Source organism: Manacus candei, unplaced genomic scaffold (assembly GCF_025592945.1).
Source record: "Manacus candei isolate 608988 ecotype Guabito, Panama unplaced genomic scaffold, ASM2559294v1 h1tg000050l, whole genome shotgun sequence".
Classification (NCBI taxonomy): Eukaryota; Metazoa; Chordata; class Aves; order Passeriformes; family Pipridae; genus Manacus; species Manacus candei.
This window is the reverse complement of record NW_026138098.1, coordinates 20,517,229-20,531,918: the sequence shown is the minus strand read 5'-3', so window position 1 is coordinate 20,531,918 and position 14,690 is coordinate 20,517,229. Positions and strand designations below refer to the sequence as shown.

Here is a 14,690-nt window from a genome sequence, read left to right as displayed (position 1 = left end):
CTACTTGGCTTTCTAATATTTGATTTTGGCATAATATGAATATTTTCATTAGTCTTTTACAAGATACTCTTGACTGTGACTGCAGTGATATAACAATTTTTCTTTTGTCTGAGAATAATGAGATAGGGAGAGCATTCTAACACAGTGAGAGCTGGGATGGGGTTGAAGCTATGCCAGTGTGCTGTTCAAAATTTCTCATCATTTAACTGCAGTTTGTGTTGCATTTTGCACTTGTAGTGTTTGGTAGATGCTTCATCAATACTGTCCGTACACTGTTACTGCTGGGTGCTTCTGAGAGCCACCAGACTTTATATTCAAGATATCAAAGAGGGACAGGAGAAGTAGGGAAGCTTCAAGAGAATGTTTCAGGAGCTAGCAAAATTGTTCCAGAATAGGTATCACTTATCTCTGGGACCAAGTAATAAAAAGGCGTAAATGTTAGGTTTGGCTCAGAATGAAAAATTCAACCTTTCTGCCTTCCTACATTGTAGAAATGATGAGATAGTGATGCCAGAAGAACAGACGGGCCTGGTGAAGGAAAACTATATCTGGAATGTCCTGCTACATCGTGGTGCCACGGATGAGGGAATATTTCTCCATGTGCCTCCTGGAAGCTATGACCACGATCTCTTCACCATGACATGGGGGCCAACCATTGCAGCACTTTCTTATGTTTTTGACAAGAGTTTAGAAGAAACAATAATCCAGAAGGCTATTTCTGGTTTCAGGTAACTCTTGCATTCATGAAGACCCAGAAGAGTACAAGTGTGGCCATTGTCTCCTGTTTATGTGCTGGAGCCGTCACAGGGAATGTCAACTGTTACTTTTCCTAGCAATTGAAAAGCATTTTATTGTGACCTATGGTCCTTTAGTTTTGTTCTGTCATTTGTATTGATTCATTCCTCTCTTGGTTGCCACTCACTGTTTGGCTTGACTGTGGTGTTGTAATAAATCAAAGTGCCTGGGATACATATTTTTAAACTGCAACGTGGTTGCATTTAAAAGACCTACTGACATAGTTGAGCTGTTCAGAATTGGGGGAGGGGGGAAGTCACTATTAACTTGCACAGTGATGTTGGCAAAACCTCTGTATATGAACAAAACCTGTCATGTATGTGAGGTCTTGGCTGTGGTTGAATGATATGGGGGATTTTTTTCTTTCCCAGCTGACCAGTATTCAAAAAACTTGCCATCTATGAGTAACTCTATTGGAACAATCTTTGGTCATGCTTAGATCCAGACCAAATAATACCTTAAGTACTGTTAATGCACTACTGTAGCCATGATCTCTTGGAACTAGACCTTGAACACTACTACCAATCCCAGCAACTCTCTCTTAGGTCAGGACAGGAGATTGGGTATAATGCTCAGGTGGAAGTGGTCTATCTCTTTAGACTCACTTTTTTAAAGTGATCCATGCATCAGCACAGGCAAATATGAGGATCTATGGGTAAGCATTGAGATTATTTGAAGGATAACAGTAGACTTCTATACATCAGCATTCACTATGAGTAGGTAGGTGGAGAGGAAGGTCTAAAATGTCAAGAATAAGGGTCTCTGATTAGCTGTCCTGCAGACAGACTCCTCTGTGCTTAGTACATTATTTTCTGTTTTCTTCTTTCTCCAGGAAATGTGCAATGATTTCTGCCCACTATGGCCTTAGTGATGTGTTTGACAATCTCATAATTTCTCTCTGCAAGTTTACAGCCCTCAGCAGTGAGGTAAGTTTTCAAGGAGGGGAAAGAAGCGTGACCTCCAGTATATCGGAGCTCTCTTCCTGTGTTAAGCCAGTAATCGTTGCTTATTTTAGTTATCACGGTATCTGTAGGTATCAGCCCCTGCCTAGAGTTTCTGAAGGAAGCAATGGAAAGTGTGTAGTGAAGTGAGACTGCCATAGGACAGGTTCAAATATGCAAATTTCCTTCTACTCGCTCACAAGTGGCAGTTTATGCAGAAACAGAATGCTTTGATGTAGAAGTGTTTATTGCACCTGCTTGATGTGAGGAGACAAATCTCCCTGTGATCCCAAGGAAATTTATACATTTCAGATACTGACTATTTAGTTAAAGGGCTTATGCAGTGCCAAGAGGGACTGTTTTGTGAGCTGTACTTCCAAAGTGTAGGGGCTGTATGTGGATTCACAGCATAAGGACAAAGAGATTAGAAAAACAAATGCTTTGAATTGTCAGTTAGTGTGTGGAGTCTGGTAATAAAATCGGCTGCCTGCCCCACTTTTGGCAAGCCCTAAAGACCATTTCCCTGGGTTATACTGTGAGAATAAATTTGAGATGCAATGGTTGGTGTAAGCTTTTGTTGCCCAAATCTGTCTGTGTGTTACAGCAGCAGCCTGTTTTTCCCCAAGGTGTTTGATAGACAGTGTATGGCAGACCATGTTTTTTACTAAGAAGTTGACAGCAACTCCTGTAAATGGTCAAAACTCCCAAAGAATCTCACAGCATTGCTCTCAGAACCAGCACAAGACCCACAGTGAGCAGAACAGAATTGCCACACATAAAGGAAGCAAGATGATTCAAGACTGAAAGCATGGGAGTAAAAAGGCCAAGACAGGTGAATTTTTTAACTCCCTTAAAGGGATAGGAGAAAGGGAACAGTCCTGCAAATTCATGCAGTTGATGGAATTAGGTTGCAGGGAAATGGAATGGTTTGGGCCAAGTGTTTTGTATCACTTGCATTCTGACATTTGTAACAGTGAAAAAGTACTGGTTTGACTATTAAAAGACAAATCCTAAGCAGCGGGGTTGTTTTAGATTCTCTCTTCCTCCACAGCTCACAACAGTAAAGATGCAATACTTGATCCTCTCCAGGCATACCAGACCTCGAGACTACCAATAGATAACACAAGCAGAGGAATGTCTGCCAGGAAACAACAGTTTGACACAGATTTACACAGTAGAAGCAACTAGACTAAGCCCTCAGATGCACCAACTATTGCCAGCTGCATCCCATCTAGTTGTGAGACTGGAATCTGGAGCAGTTTGAGGTCTGTGTAAATTAAGCAAGCATGTCTTTTGGTGATGACATAGAATAAAGGACTTCTGGACTTGCAGAAGGCTGAGTTCTTATCTTTGGCCAGATTCCAAGTACACCAATTACTTTCTGCTGTCCTAAATTCCTATAAGGATTGGAGACGGTAGTGGAATAGGACAACTGAAGAAATACTTTAAAGACAGTCTGGTGGAAAAGGAGAAGGAGGGGCCTTCTTCAGAGGACTGACTAGACAAAGCAAAGAGCGGCTGTGAGGAAACAAAGGAGAACATCAAAGTGTCACTTAGCTGCTCAGCTCTTCCCAGGTCAGATCATCCTGGTGAGCAGGCATCTTCTCCACACAATGCATTTGCTATGCATGGCCACTTTGGTTTGAAAGAAGAGGAATGGAAAGGAACATGGAGGGGGATTAAGTGATTTAAGGAGAACAAGTGCCCCTCTTCATGATCCACAGTTAAGATTCATACTGACTCAGTGAATAAGTAGTAGCAAAACGTGTGTGTGTTTTAATTCAGTGGTTGTGGCTTGTTAGCACAGTGCAAAATCAGGCATAATGCTGTTTGCACTCTGAGACTCCAGCAATGTATGTGTTCATATGGTTTCCCCATACCAACAGACAACCAAGTTGGTTGTCACATTTCTACCAGATTTTCAGATTGGACTTCTAATGGAGTTTGCCTCTAGATCAAAGACCCATTTTGATAACAGTTTGGCCAGCAGTTTGGCTGAAGCAAGAGCTAGTTTTTCTGAACTTCAGATCCGAGATTGAGAGAGTCAGTCCATCCTATCTCATATCTTCACTTCCATTCTTGATGGGGGAGTAAGTATGGATTTTGTCCACATAAGCAAGAGAACAGCAAAGCCCATCTCTTGTCAAAAGGAATAATGCAATGACCTTAAGTAACTGCAGAAACATGGAGCATGTTAATGTCTGATAATAGCTCACGATTGCTAGGTTTTTTCTTGTTTTGGCAGCATATGCTTGCTTGGTTGCAATGACTTAGCACACTTCTTATATTTTGAAAAGCTGTGAGTGCGTTGAACGGATTGTGAGGATTTGTGATCCAGCAATTATTAGCAGAGACTGTATGTCAGGATCCATCACTCTTACTTGTATCTTGCTATTAAGTAGTGATAGGATTAACTTTGCGAGTCAGAAATGCTTTTGGCCCTGGTTTCCTTCTCTAACAGCAGGGCAGTGTAGTTGCTGCTTCCAGAGGAAATGTCGTACTTTTTGTAGAAGGCATTGATCCTGAAATGAGTTCCTGTAGCAGGATAATTAGTGAATTTTCAGCAAGTACTTTCAAAATGTTCTGTGTTGTTGTCATTCTTGGGGAGCGTCTGTCTAGGTGGTTCAGTGATTCAGCTTGTATCAGGTAAGCCATCTTGTCCTTGTTTTTGTGCAAAGTGAATATGAGCTGAGGAGTTATCCAAGCATCATAGAGAGAATTGTTGTCTTTCCCATAACCAATTCTGAAGCATATGCCCTAATTTTTGTTGAAAAGAAAGCATCTCTTTCTGACTGATTGCCACCGCCTCTTCTTTCCTGCAGTCTATTGAGAACCTGCCCACTGTTTTTGGAAGTAATCCCAAGGCCCATATTGCAGCAAAGACTGTGTTTCACTTGGCCCATCGCCATGGTGACATTCTGCGAGAGGGCTGGAAAAACATCATGGAGGCCATGCTACAGCTTTTCCGAGCAGAGCTGCTGCCCAAGGCCATGGTGGAGGTAATAACTGAAGAGTTAGAGGAGTGGGAAGCTGGCTTTTCATAGAGCCAGTTCCAAGAGGAGGAGAGCTCTCTTGTGAAGGCCTGGCTTTGGTAAAGCGTGTACAGAGCTTGGAAGCCTGTGAAGGGTGTAGTGCTCGAGTTATGTGAAGCTTCTTTCATAGGGTTTCATTTTTCTCATTTTACAAAAACATTGGATTTGAGAAATTCCAACATTTATTTTACTTGAACACATTTTCAGTATTGTGTGAAGGGGGACATGCTTATAGGTATGAAGTATTAAAGCACAGGATTTGTGTTGCCAGATGAGAGTGACACTTTACTGACGGGCTAGGGAAGCGAAGAGCTGGTTTGACTGCATATACTGTGGTTCGGTGTAGTGTTTCATCACTAAGAGGAACATCACAGGGCTGGGGGGGAAGGCTACAAAGAGGTGGATAATTGGTCATATGCACATCATGGTCTGTATTTCAGGTTGAAGACTTTGTGGATCCTAATGGCAAAATCTATCTGCAGCGTGAGGAGACACCATCTAACCGGTGAGTGGTGTAGATGTCCCAGGCAGTCTTTTTGGTACCAAAGGTGGAAAATAACATGGTCTCTTGTTTTCTTGCTGATGCTGGTCTCCTCTGATTTGCAGTGGTGAATCAACAGTACTGAGTTTTGTTAGCTGGCTCACCCTCAGTGGGACAGAGCAATCTGGTATGAGAGGGCCATCTACGGAAACACAGGAGGCAAAGCGAGCAGCTTTGGAATGCATAAAGGTAACATACAGGCTGCAGAACAACCTGCTTTTTTTCTTGGTGACAGTACTATGTGGGTAACAGGCCACAGAAGCATAAATATACATGCTGCTAGACAGTATTGCAGGTAACAGGTAACTTGGGAACTGTAAGAAACTATGGATAAGCATATCTGGATTGTCAGCTAAATGGTCTTATGTGCTGCTGTGTACACATGAAAACAGGAATGATTCCCCACAAGAGGCTGGGATCTGCCCTTGGCATCATAGTCCTATATTTGAAGACAAATTAATGACTTCTCAAACAACTAATCTTTTCCAAGACAGTGTTAAAGCATATGGTGCCAACAAAATCTGAACCTGGCGGTTGACCAGTGTGTGGACTTAGAGGAGTTATCTATCAAAATCTGTGTAGCACAGATCAGGTCTGCTAAAAGTAATTGATGTTAAACAGTGAACTAGTTGGCAGGAGTTTTTGTCCAGTTAACTGTGTTAAAGCCACTATCTGTATCTTTTCTGTGAACATGATGTGTTTCTGGAGGATCTGTTTGTATGCCATCCACACTCCCCAGATGCACAGTCCTCTTTTCTGTCTTTTGCAGCAATGTGATCCTGAGAAGTTGATCACAGAAAGCAAATTTCTCCAACTGGAATCCCTCCAGGAGCTCATGAAGGTGAGAGAGATATTGGGCAGGGGACTGGACTAGTGATAGAAGAAGTATGCTATGCATGATCGTGGATATGTGCCGTGTACTCACCTAGCTCCTCTGTCCCCAGAGGAGGTCTTGAAACTATTTGGGATATGAAACGAATCATTAGTTCAGCTGTTAAAAGTAACTTCTGTGCTGGCAGACACAAGTTGGTAGTAGAAGAAAACATTAAATTGTGGAATGCATTCTAAAAGCCTTGAGGACTCTTGGCAAGTGTTTGAAAGTATGTGTAACTCTATGTAGAAGCTTAAAGTTTTTCATAGTTTCTGGTCTGCTGTGTACCTAATGAGAGCATTCTAAAATGCCACTCTAGTGGCCAGAGCTGTACAGAAATATTTGACCATGTGACCCTAGATAGTGTGATACCTGGCTGCTGTGGGAAATGTAATAAGACTGGACTCATTAGCCTTTGGGCTAGAGTAGCTCATCTCCTTGGGAGAGTGTAATCTCTGTTCTGGGGGAATATTTTGCTCCTACTCCCATTATGTCAGGAATTCTCCCTTCATATGCAAGCTTGAGAGGAATAGCTCCAGTATTTGTAGTCATTCCTATGTATGTCTCCCTCTTCTGTGCTTCACAGGTTATTAGAAAGAAGCTGCTGGATAATGTTGCATAATGAAAAAGATATATTTTTTCAATATATTTAGCTTGACCTCTGTCCAGTGCATTTTTGATAGACTATGCATGACCTCACCAGACAGTGGAGTGCAGTTTTGCCCAGACTCAACGCATTCTGTTGGTCCTCACCTGTTGGTCCCCCATTTCTGGGAGCTTGTTATTCACAAAAATTTCCTGGCTCTTCCAGGCTCTAATCTCTGTGACTCCTGATGAGGAGACATATGATGAAGAGGATGCAGCCTTCTGCTTGGAGATGCTTCTGCGGATTGTTCTAGAGAATAGGTACGACCTTGAAATACATGCACATTCACTGTAGCATCCCTGCTTCACTGCAGCTGCTGCCTGGGTCCAGGGAATGAGTTCCTTATGTGTTTGGTTTGCCAGCTGAAGCAGCATGTGGCTGTAATTTCAGGGCTTAACAATTCAACTCTAGCATGTGCAAACAGAATGGCTGTTAGCTCATGAATTATTGCTTGATATTCTGAAATCTGAAGAATATAAACTGAATTCCAGAGGGAGAATTCTCCCACCTGATTGCTTTGCAAGTAATGAGTAAGAAATTTGATGGCTTTGTTGTGTCTGTTCTTATATCTCCTACCTGGAGTTTTTCATTTACATTAAATACTGGGTTGACTAGAGTTCTGGGATCCTGTAGCTGGATCCAGCTTGTCTCACTTTCTTTCATCCTACCCTTTCCCTCCTCCTTGTTGTTGCTAGGGACCGTGTGACCTGTGTCTGGCAGACTGTCCGAGACCACCTGTATCATCTCTGTGTCCATGCGATGGAGTTCTGCTTCTTGGTGGAGAGGGCAGTGGTGGGGCTGCTGAGACTGGCCATTCGACTCCTCCGTCGAGAAGAAATCAGTGCACAGGTAAGAGATTTTTGAAATGCAGTTAGTGGGGGCGTTTTGTGGCCACACCTGGCAACACAGGAAACCAACTGCTATTAGGTGGACCCATATTTAACTTTCTGTGCTGCAGATGACAACAAAAAGCAGTTGTAAGTAGCTCTAAATAAATGAAGGGGAACCTTGTTGGAGAATGGAGTGTAAGTAATAGGGTCTGTTATTCTCATCTCCTCCTCTGGCCAGGTTCTCCTCTCGTTACGTATCCTACTTATGATGAAGCCAAATGTGCTGTCCAGAGTTAGCCATGAGGTTGCCTACGGCCTCCATGAACTCTTGAAGACCAATGCTGCCAACATTCACTCTGGGGATGACTGGTACACACTCTTCACCCTCCTGGAGTGTATCGGGTCTGGGGTGAAGCCGCCTGCAGCCCTGCAGGTTACAGCAAGGGCAGATAACGACACAGGTAAGACAGGCCAGCTTTTGCTAGGAAATCTGATGCCTGCCTGCCAGATAAGCAGCTGCTTCCTCAAGCTTTTCAATTAGCAAAGGGGACTGCAAGAAAACAAAGCTGATATTAAACTACATTAGCAAGATTAAAGACCAGCACCTGCTGTTCACTCCTACCTCATGGTCTGTCCCTGTCTCTACTCTGCCGTCTCTTCCTACTCAGTGAGCAGCAATCCAGGTGCTAGTCCCTGGGGGAGCAGTGGGAGGAAAACTGATATCAGTTGTAGCAGCTGTAGAAGGTCTTTGATCTACCCAAGGAGCATTTTCTGCTGGTTGTGTTCTGGTGCCTTGGGTACTATAATCTCTCATCTGGGCATGTAATGTAAACCCAGCTGCTGCTCCTGTCATACTTGCTTCTTTTGTGGGACTGACTCCTTTCTGTCCCCATTTTAAGGATCTCATAAAGGGAGTTGTTATTTAAAATTATATTTCCAAATCCATTTGTATTAACAGTGCCTGAACCATTCCCACAAGACCAACCCACTGTTTCCCACTTCTCTTGACTGTGTTAAAAAGATGGTTTTTTCCACAAATTGTTCTGTTTTGCTTTAGCCAGCTGGCAATGTATTTGAGACTGATATCTTCAGACTTCTAAAGCAAAGAGCAAGAAAAGATTTTTCCAGAAGGCTTTGTTTTCTTTCTAGAACTTCTTGCTAGGTCCTTATGCTTTATGCTAGACAGATGGGAGAAACACAATTTTGTAAAACACTTATGGCATTTGCCTTCTGGGTTAATGTTGGGCTGTCTCCTCCCATCTCTCTCTTGTTTGTTTTTTTTTACTGCTTCTGTCCTTGCTGATAGAGCAAACTGCTTGACTTGGCACCTTGCACATCAGAACATTAGTTCTCTTTACCTCCTGAAAATGTTTGGTGCACTGTGTTCACAGCAAGTCTGTCTGTCTGTTGGTGAGTTTCTAGATAGTGTGGAATGATGGAGAGAATGAGTTTTTCCTTCTAAATAACATTATATTAACATTACTTAAATTTGTCCATTGCAAAGACTTCTGTGTTGGGGCATGTTGGGGCATGGGAAGGTAGATCTGACAGGTGTGGAACATGCTAATGTAGATTGCTGTTCATGAGAAAAATCTGACCACTATTAGTGTGGAGCTGAGTGTCCCCAGAGGGGTCATGTGAGTCATGTAATCCCGTGTTGTGTTTTTGGACTTGTCTTGGCTGAACTTAGCACCTCTAGTTGTTGATAAAGTTCATGGTACATCTGATTCTTCCCTCAGGGTTGAAGTATTGGACTTCTGCCCTTTTTAAATCCACGGTCGGGCTGACAAATGACACAGGAGAGGATGGAAAGCTCCTTCCCTCTGTAGGAGAAAGCAAAACATGCCTACAGGGGAGAAACAGGTCTCACAGGAAGAGAAGCCTGGGCTGGTTTCTTCCAGGGCCCACTAGTCGTTCCTGGCTGATACTGATCTGACTAATCTGGATTGCTTCTGCCTTGTCCACAGCTACTCTTGCAAGCTCTTGATTTGGCTGTGATCTAAATCCCATGCCTTTTGTTTTGCAGGTGCTCAGTCAGACAGCGAGGTCTCCTCCTCCTATCATCCCAGTGACATGAGCCTGGACCGTGGCTACACCTCTGATTCAGAGGTGTACACAGACCACGGGAAGCCCGGCAAGATGCATCGCTCGGTGACGGATGTGGATGTCATGAACAGTGGCTGGCTGGTGGTGAGTAGCAAGTGGGCTTCTGGTGCCCAAAGAAGACTACTCCTAGCATGGCTGTGAACAGAGGTTGTGATAGGGGGAGAAAGAATAAGACAGTAGAAAAGAGTGCTAAGGTGAGCTGATAATATAAAGGGAGGATGGGGAGAAATACAGATGGAGAGGAGAAAAGTTGGAGGCGAATGAGGAAGAAAGGGAAATGGGCCCTACAGAACCATTATCTGTTGACTTCAGAAGAAAGGCCCTTTCAGTAGGTGCATGAGGTGCTACTTGCTGTGCTACCCTCTCCTGCTACCCTCTTGCTGTATCCTGCAGGTGGGGAAAGATGACATCGACACCTCCAGATCCACTGCTGGGCTCAGCAGGCTGGGTCCATCTCCTCTTGTCAACCAGTACAGCCTGACTGTGGGGCTGGATTTGGGCCCACATGACACGAAGTCTCTCATGAAATGTGTGGAGTCCCTGTCCTTCATCGTGCGAGATGCTGCCCATGTCACACCTGAGAACTTCGAGCTGTGCGTCAAAACGATACGGATCTTCGTGGAGGCGAGCTTGAATGGGGGTGAGATGGCCCTTGACTTGACAGTCAGGACTGGGCTTAGGGTGGCCAGTCAGCAAGAAGTGTGAAGTATATTGTCAGGGAATGAGTCCCCAACCCCCAGAAAATGGTTACTATGAGAAGAGTGTCCTGGCTCCTGCTAACAGCAGGGACCTTATTTTTATCCTCTTCCCTGGGATGGAGGGGAGGTCTGGAGTTGATATGGAGGTAATAATATCAGCTCTTGTTTGAAGGTTGTCCCTGAGGGGTGCTGGGTCCTCTCTACAAGCAGGTAGTGGTCATTTCACAGGACAGGGCCCTCTGCTGGGGATATCAAAAGGTGGCTGCTCTATGTGTCGAAAGGCAGAAAATTTTGTGGTGGACTCTGTATACGATATGTTGCTGCCTTTTACTTTCTAGGCTACAAGTCCCAGGAAAAGAGAGGGAAGAGCCACAGGTATGACAGTAAATCCAGTCGGTTAAAAAAAAAGCCAAAGGAGAACTCCACACGGCGATCCCGGGTCTTGAGCCAACACCAGGCACACACACACAGTGATGAGGATGAGGATGAGAGCATCCCTGCCAGCTACCACACTGTGTCTTTACAGGTTAGTCAGGACGTAAGTATAGCAAGGATTTCCTCCTCTCCTTTCCCATACTTAGGGCTTTGCTAGGTAATCACTGGGATTCTTTATGGGGCAAGGGAGGGCTGCATGCTGGGTTAGTGGGCACTGGATGACAGTGGATTAGAGGGTGGCTCTGGTGGCAATGTGTGGTTCTGCAGTGAAAGAGGAAGACTGCAATTTGTACTGGCAAAAGCAGGATAGCAATGGAGGGAGAGGTCCTCTGGAAAGCAAGGAGGAGGTCTGAAGCTGTGAATCACTGTAGTAGGTAAGATGGATGTGGATCCAAGGGCATTTGGAGGCATGAGGTTCATGTAGGATTAGCAGGGAGTCTGGCAGGGTATCAGAGCTTGTGGAAAGGGGAAAGCCCTGTGGGCTGAGGCACTGGGATTTCAAGTAGAGAGGACTGGGCTAAGGGAGTAATTTCTCTCTGGCTGGTACTTGAAAGGTGTGAAGGCACAGGCCTGCTGACTGCCAGGCTGTTGGGCCTCAGTTCATTAGTAAACAGAGTGCTGTCATGTGCCCATTTGGAGCTGTTCTGAGAGAACTTTGCATATGCTTCATGCCTTTTTTGTTAAAAAAAAAAAGTTGCAGAGAGTTGTTACTGGACAGCATAGCTGAATCGCTGGGTTTATCCCTCTGCCTGGGAGAGTCAATGCTCTATGCCAGGAAAGAGTCCCTTCTTCCTTTTGGCATGACTGGAGTGGTGGTTCTCAAAGATGGGATTGACATGCCTACTGAACTGAAACAAATCTTGTTGAATGCCTGGCACTTGACCACTTCAGGAGGGCACAGACAGCAGGGCCTGCCACCGTCTCTGTAGCTGTGCATGAGTAGGTACATACAGAAAGCAGGGTTGAGTAGCTGTGAGCCTTTTAGCATTGGTTTGGAGAAGAGCAGAGATCAGAGTTGCTTCAGATTTTTAAGTCCTGTGTGTTTCTTACCGCGCTGTGTACTTGCAGCTCCTGGACCTCATGCACACCTTGCACACGCGAGCAGCTGGCATTTACAGCTCCTGGGCGGAGGAGCAGCGACACCTGGAGACGGCGACCAGGAAAATCACAGCGGATTCCCGAACACTGTGGTCCAACTGCTGGTGTCCTTTGCTACAGGGTAAAGCTGGTGATGAGAGCAAGCAGAGACACTTCCAAAATAATGGCAGGAAAGTTGATGAGCCAAGAACTAACTGCAGAAGGCAGGCAGAGGTTGTTTTTAGGGTCTCCTGTAATTGAAAAAGTATTTGGATCAGATTTTGAATGATATCTTTAGCATGAGTTAGCTGCCAGCATGTTTCTGGATCTGACAGTAGATTTCCAGTTTGTGGCCTGGAACAAGTTTACTTTTTTTCCCCCCAGATCTTCATTAGACTTTTTACCCTAGACTGGGAAAGTAGGGATGTGACACTTTCACTGTGGGCTTTGCCCTGAATCTCTCTCTTGCAGGTATTGCCTGGCTGTGCTGTGATGCCCGACGCCAGATACGGATGCAAGCACTCACTTACTTGCAGCGGGCCCTCCTGGTACATGACCTGCAGGCCCTGGATGCCCTGGAATGGGAGTCCTGCTTCAACAAGGTAACCTCCTGGCTGGGCTGGGCATGTAGGCAGGAAAGTATTGTTATGAAGAGCAAACCTGTGTGCAGGAGTGGAAGAATGGTATTCTTCTTCAGCAGCTGGTTCACCACAGCAGCAAGACGATCCTTACTGTGGTCCTGTGAAAAGTTCCTTTCTGCTTAGGTTTCTGACAGAGCCTTTTGGAGTACTGAAGTGGATCCACTCATGTCCACTTCCCATTGCTTCTCTCATGGTCTCTGTCTGGAAACCATCAGTCCCCGAATCCAGCTCCTTTCTGTAAGGTTGTCTGGGCAAATCTCATCATTTTTCAGCTCTAAAACATCCATGTGTTTGATCCAACAGGTGCTGTTCCCACTGCTAACCAAGCTACTTGAGAACATCAGCCCAGCTGATGTTGGTGGGATGGAAGAAACTAGGATGAGAGCCTCAACACTACTGTCCAAGGTGAGCACACTTCTGCTGCCTGAAAGCTCAAGAAAACCCTTGCTGTGTTTGCTTCTCAGCATCTCTGATCTGGATAGGTTCAGGGTGATAGTTTGACTGTCTTTAGTGCTGGGCTTCTCCATGAGCTTCTGTTACTGGAACTACCTTCTTTCCAGAACTGTATCCATGATCCTAGGCTTTGAAAAGTTGTCAGGAAAGAGTTTATGTCTTTATAATGGAGAGAGAGAGAAGTATTTCACCCAACATTAGTTGAAGACAGTGTGTTCTCATGGTGAAATGATGCATGTCACAAGCTGATAGTTCTGACCTGAGGCAGAGTCTGGACAGGCTGGAAGACATGGTGATGCAGACTGCAGGGGCCTCTCACAAAGGAGACAAGATCCAGTCCTCCACATGTGCAGCTCAGAAGAGTGGAGGCCTGTGGCACCCTCAGGCCAGGCCTGTGCATGCTCCCAGCCTGCCACAAGGACAGGGAATCCGGATTTGCAAGACTGGCTTGTCAAGATGTGAGCAGCATCCCTCATATTACTTGTTGACAGGAGTTGTGTTTTTTCCTAGGTGTTCCTACAGCATCTCTCCCCATTGCTCTCACTGACCACCTTTGCTGCCCTGTGGCTCACAATCCTAGACTTTATGGACAAGTACATGCATGCTGGCTCTAGTGACTTACTGGTAAGGTGCTGAATGTGGTGCTGCAGTGCTTTGGACAACCACTTTTAACCTTCTGAATTTGAAAGGTGTTTTGGTTTGATGCATTTTTTGGGTTTTTTTTAACCTTTTAATCTTTCCCAAACCATTTTGTTCCATGATTTCTCACCATGTTCCTCTGTTTCCAAGGCAGCCCATCAGCTGTTTTGAGCTTTTGTTCATTGCTGTATGTCCATTCTTTGTGTCCTGAGGAGTGTCTCTGATTATAGCTGGAGGCCATTCCAGAGTCTCTGAAGAATATGCTGCTCGTAATGGATACAGCTGGGATATTCCACAGTGCTGATTCACGGACAGGATACTCAGATCTCTGGGAGATCACTTGGGAGCGCATTGACTGTTTCTTACCTCGGCTGCGGGATGAGCTCTTCAAACAGACAGTCATCCAAGGTACAAGGGACTGGGAAACCTTAAGAAAACAGGTTTGGACCAGTGCTTGCACCTTGTCCAGCACGCAGCTGCCATAGTGCCTGGAAGCTGATGAAATGATAGTTGCAGGAGGCTGTGGGAGCTTGGCACAAGAAGGGCAAATTGAGGGTAGCAGGAGTGACCAAACTGGTGTGTGGTCTCACTGCATGTTTTGTCTTCCTAGATCCTGTCCTGAACATACCAGTTGAGCAGCAGCATCAGAAATCAATAGTGTCTGCCCTGCCCCCTTCTCCTGTGGGGGATGTGAGATCAACCACCCACCTGGCTCCTTTGGAGAAGCCTTGTGAACTGGGTGCCAGTGGTAAGTCCTGTTTTCTTTTTTCTGGAATCATGTTCCCAGCATGGTGGCATGGATCTGCTTTTCCTTGCTTTAGCATGATCTAGGGTGACCAGGCCTCTATAGTGTTTTGAACTGTTGTGCTTCCAGATGGATAGCTTTTGGCCTTCTTGCTGAGGTTGTTGGGGTGAGCAGAATGCCTGTGATTGGCCCCTGCTCCTCACGGCCTCATATGAAGGGGCAAGTCTCAAAAGGCCCCTG

At 45.1% G+C, this 14,690-nt stretch overlaps 1 protein-coding gene across 8 annotated transcripts in view; it reads left to right on the top strand.

Moving 5' to 3' along the window:
* GBF1 (golgi brefeldin A resistant guanine nucleotide exchange factor 1) overlaps positions 1-14,690 on the top strand; it is a 104,862-nt gene that overhangs the window by 88,425 nt on the left and 1,747 nt on the right. For 5 of the 8 annotated variants that reach the window (XM_051800063.1, XM_051800062.1, XM_051800058.1 and 2 more), the window contains 18 exons: positions 492-728; positions 1,628-1,721; positions 4,559-4,735; positions 5,209-5,273; positions 5,375-5,498; positions 6,079-6,150; positions 6,992-7,086; positions 7,522-7,675; positions 7,895-8,117; positions 9,683-9,846; positions 10,156-10,402; positions 10,799-10,998; positions 11,964-12,114; positions 12,444-12,574; positions 12,917-13,018; positions 13,577-13,690; positions 13,936-14,113; positions 14,316-14,453. In XM_051800063.1, the coding sequence (XP_051656023.1) occupies positions 492-728; positions 1,628-1,721; positions 4,559-4,735; positions 5,209-5,273; positions 5,375-5,498; positions 6,079-6,150; positions 6,992-7,086; positions 7,522-7,675; positions 7,895-8,117; positions 9,683-9,846; positions 10,156-10,402; positions 10,799-10,998; positions 11,964-12,114; positions 12,444-12,574; positions 12,917-13,018; positions 13,577-13,690; positions 13,936-14,113; positions 14,316-14,453 (2,666 nt within the window). The remainder of the gene's footprint in view (positions 1-491; positions 729-1,627; positions 1,722-4,558; positions 4,736-5,208; positions 5,274-5,374; positions 5,499-6,078; positions 6,151-6,991; positions 7,087-7,521; positions 7,676-7,894; positions 8,118-9,682; positions 9,847-10,155; positions 10,403-10,798; positions 10,999-11,963; positions 12,115-12,443; positions 12,575-12,916; positions 13,019-13,576; positions 13,691-13,935; positions 14,114-14,315; positions 14,454-14,690) is intronic. The other 3 variants (XM_051800060.1, XM_051800064.1, XM_051800066.1) reach the window with 1 other exon arrangement.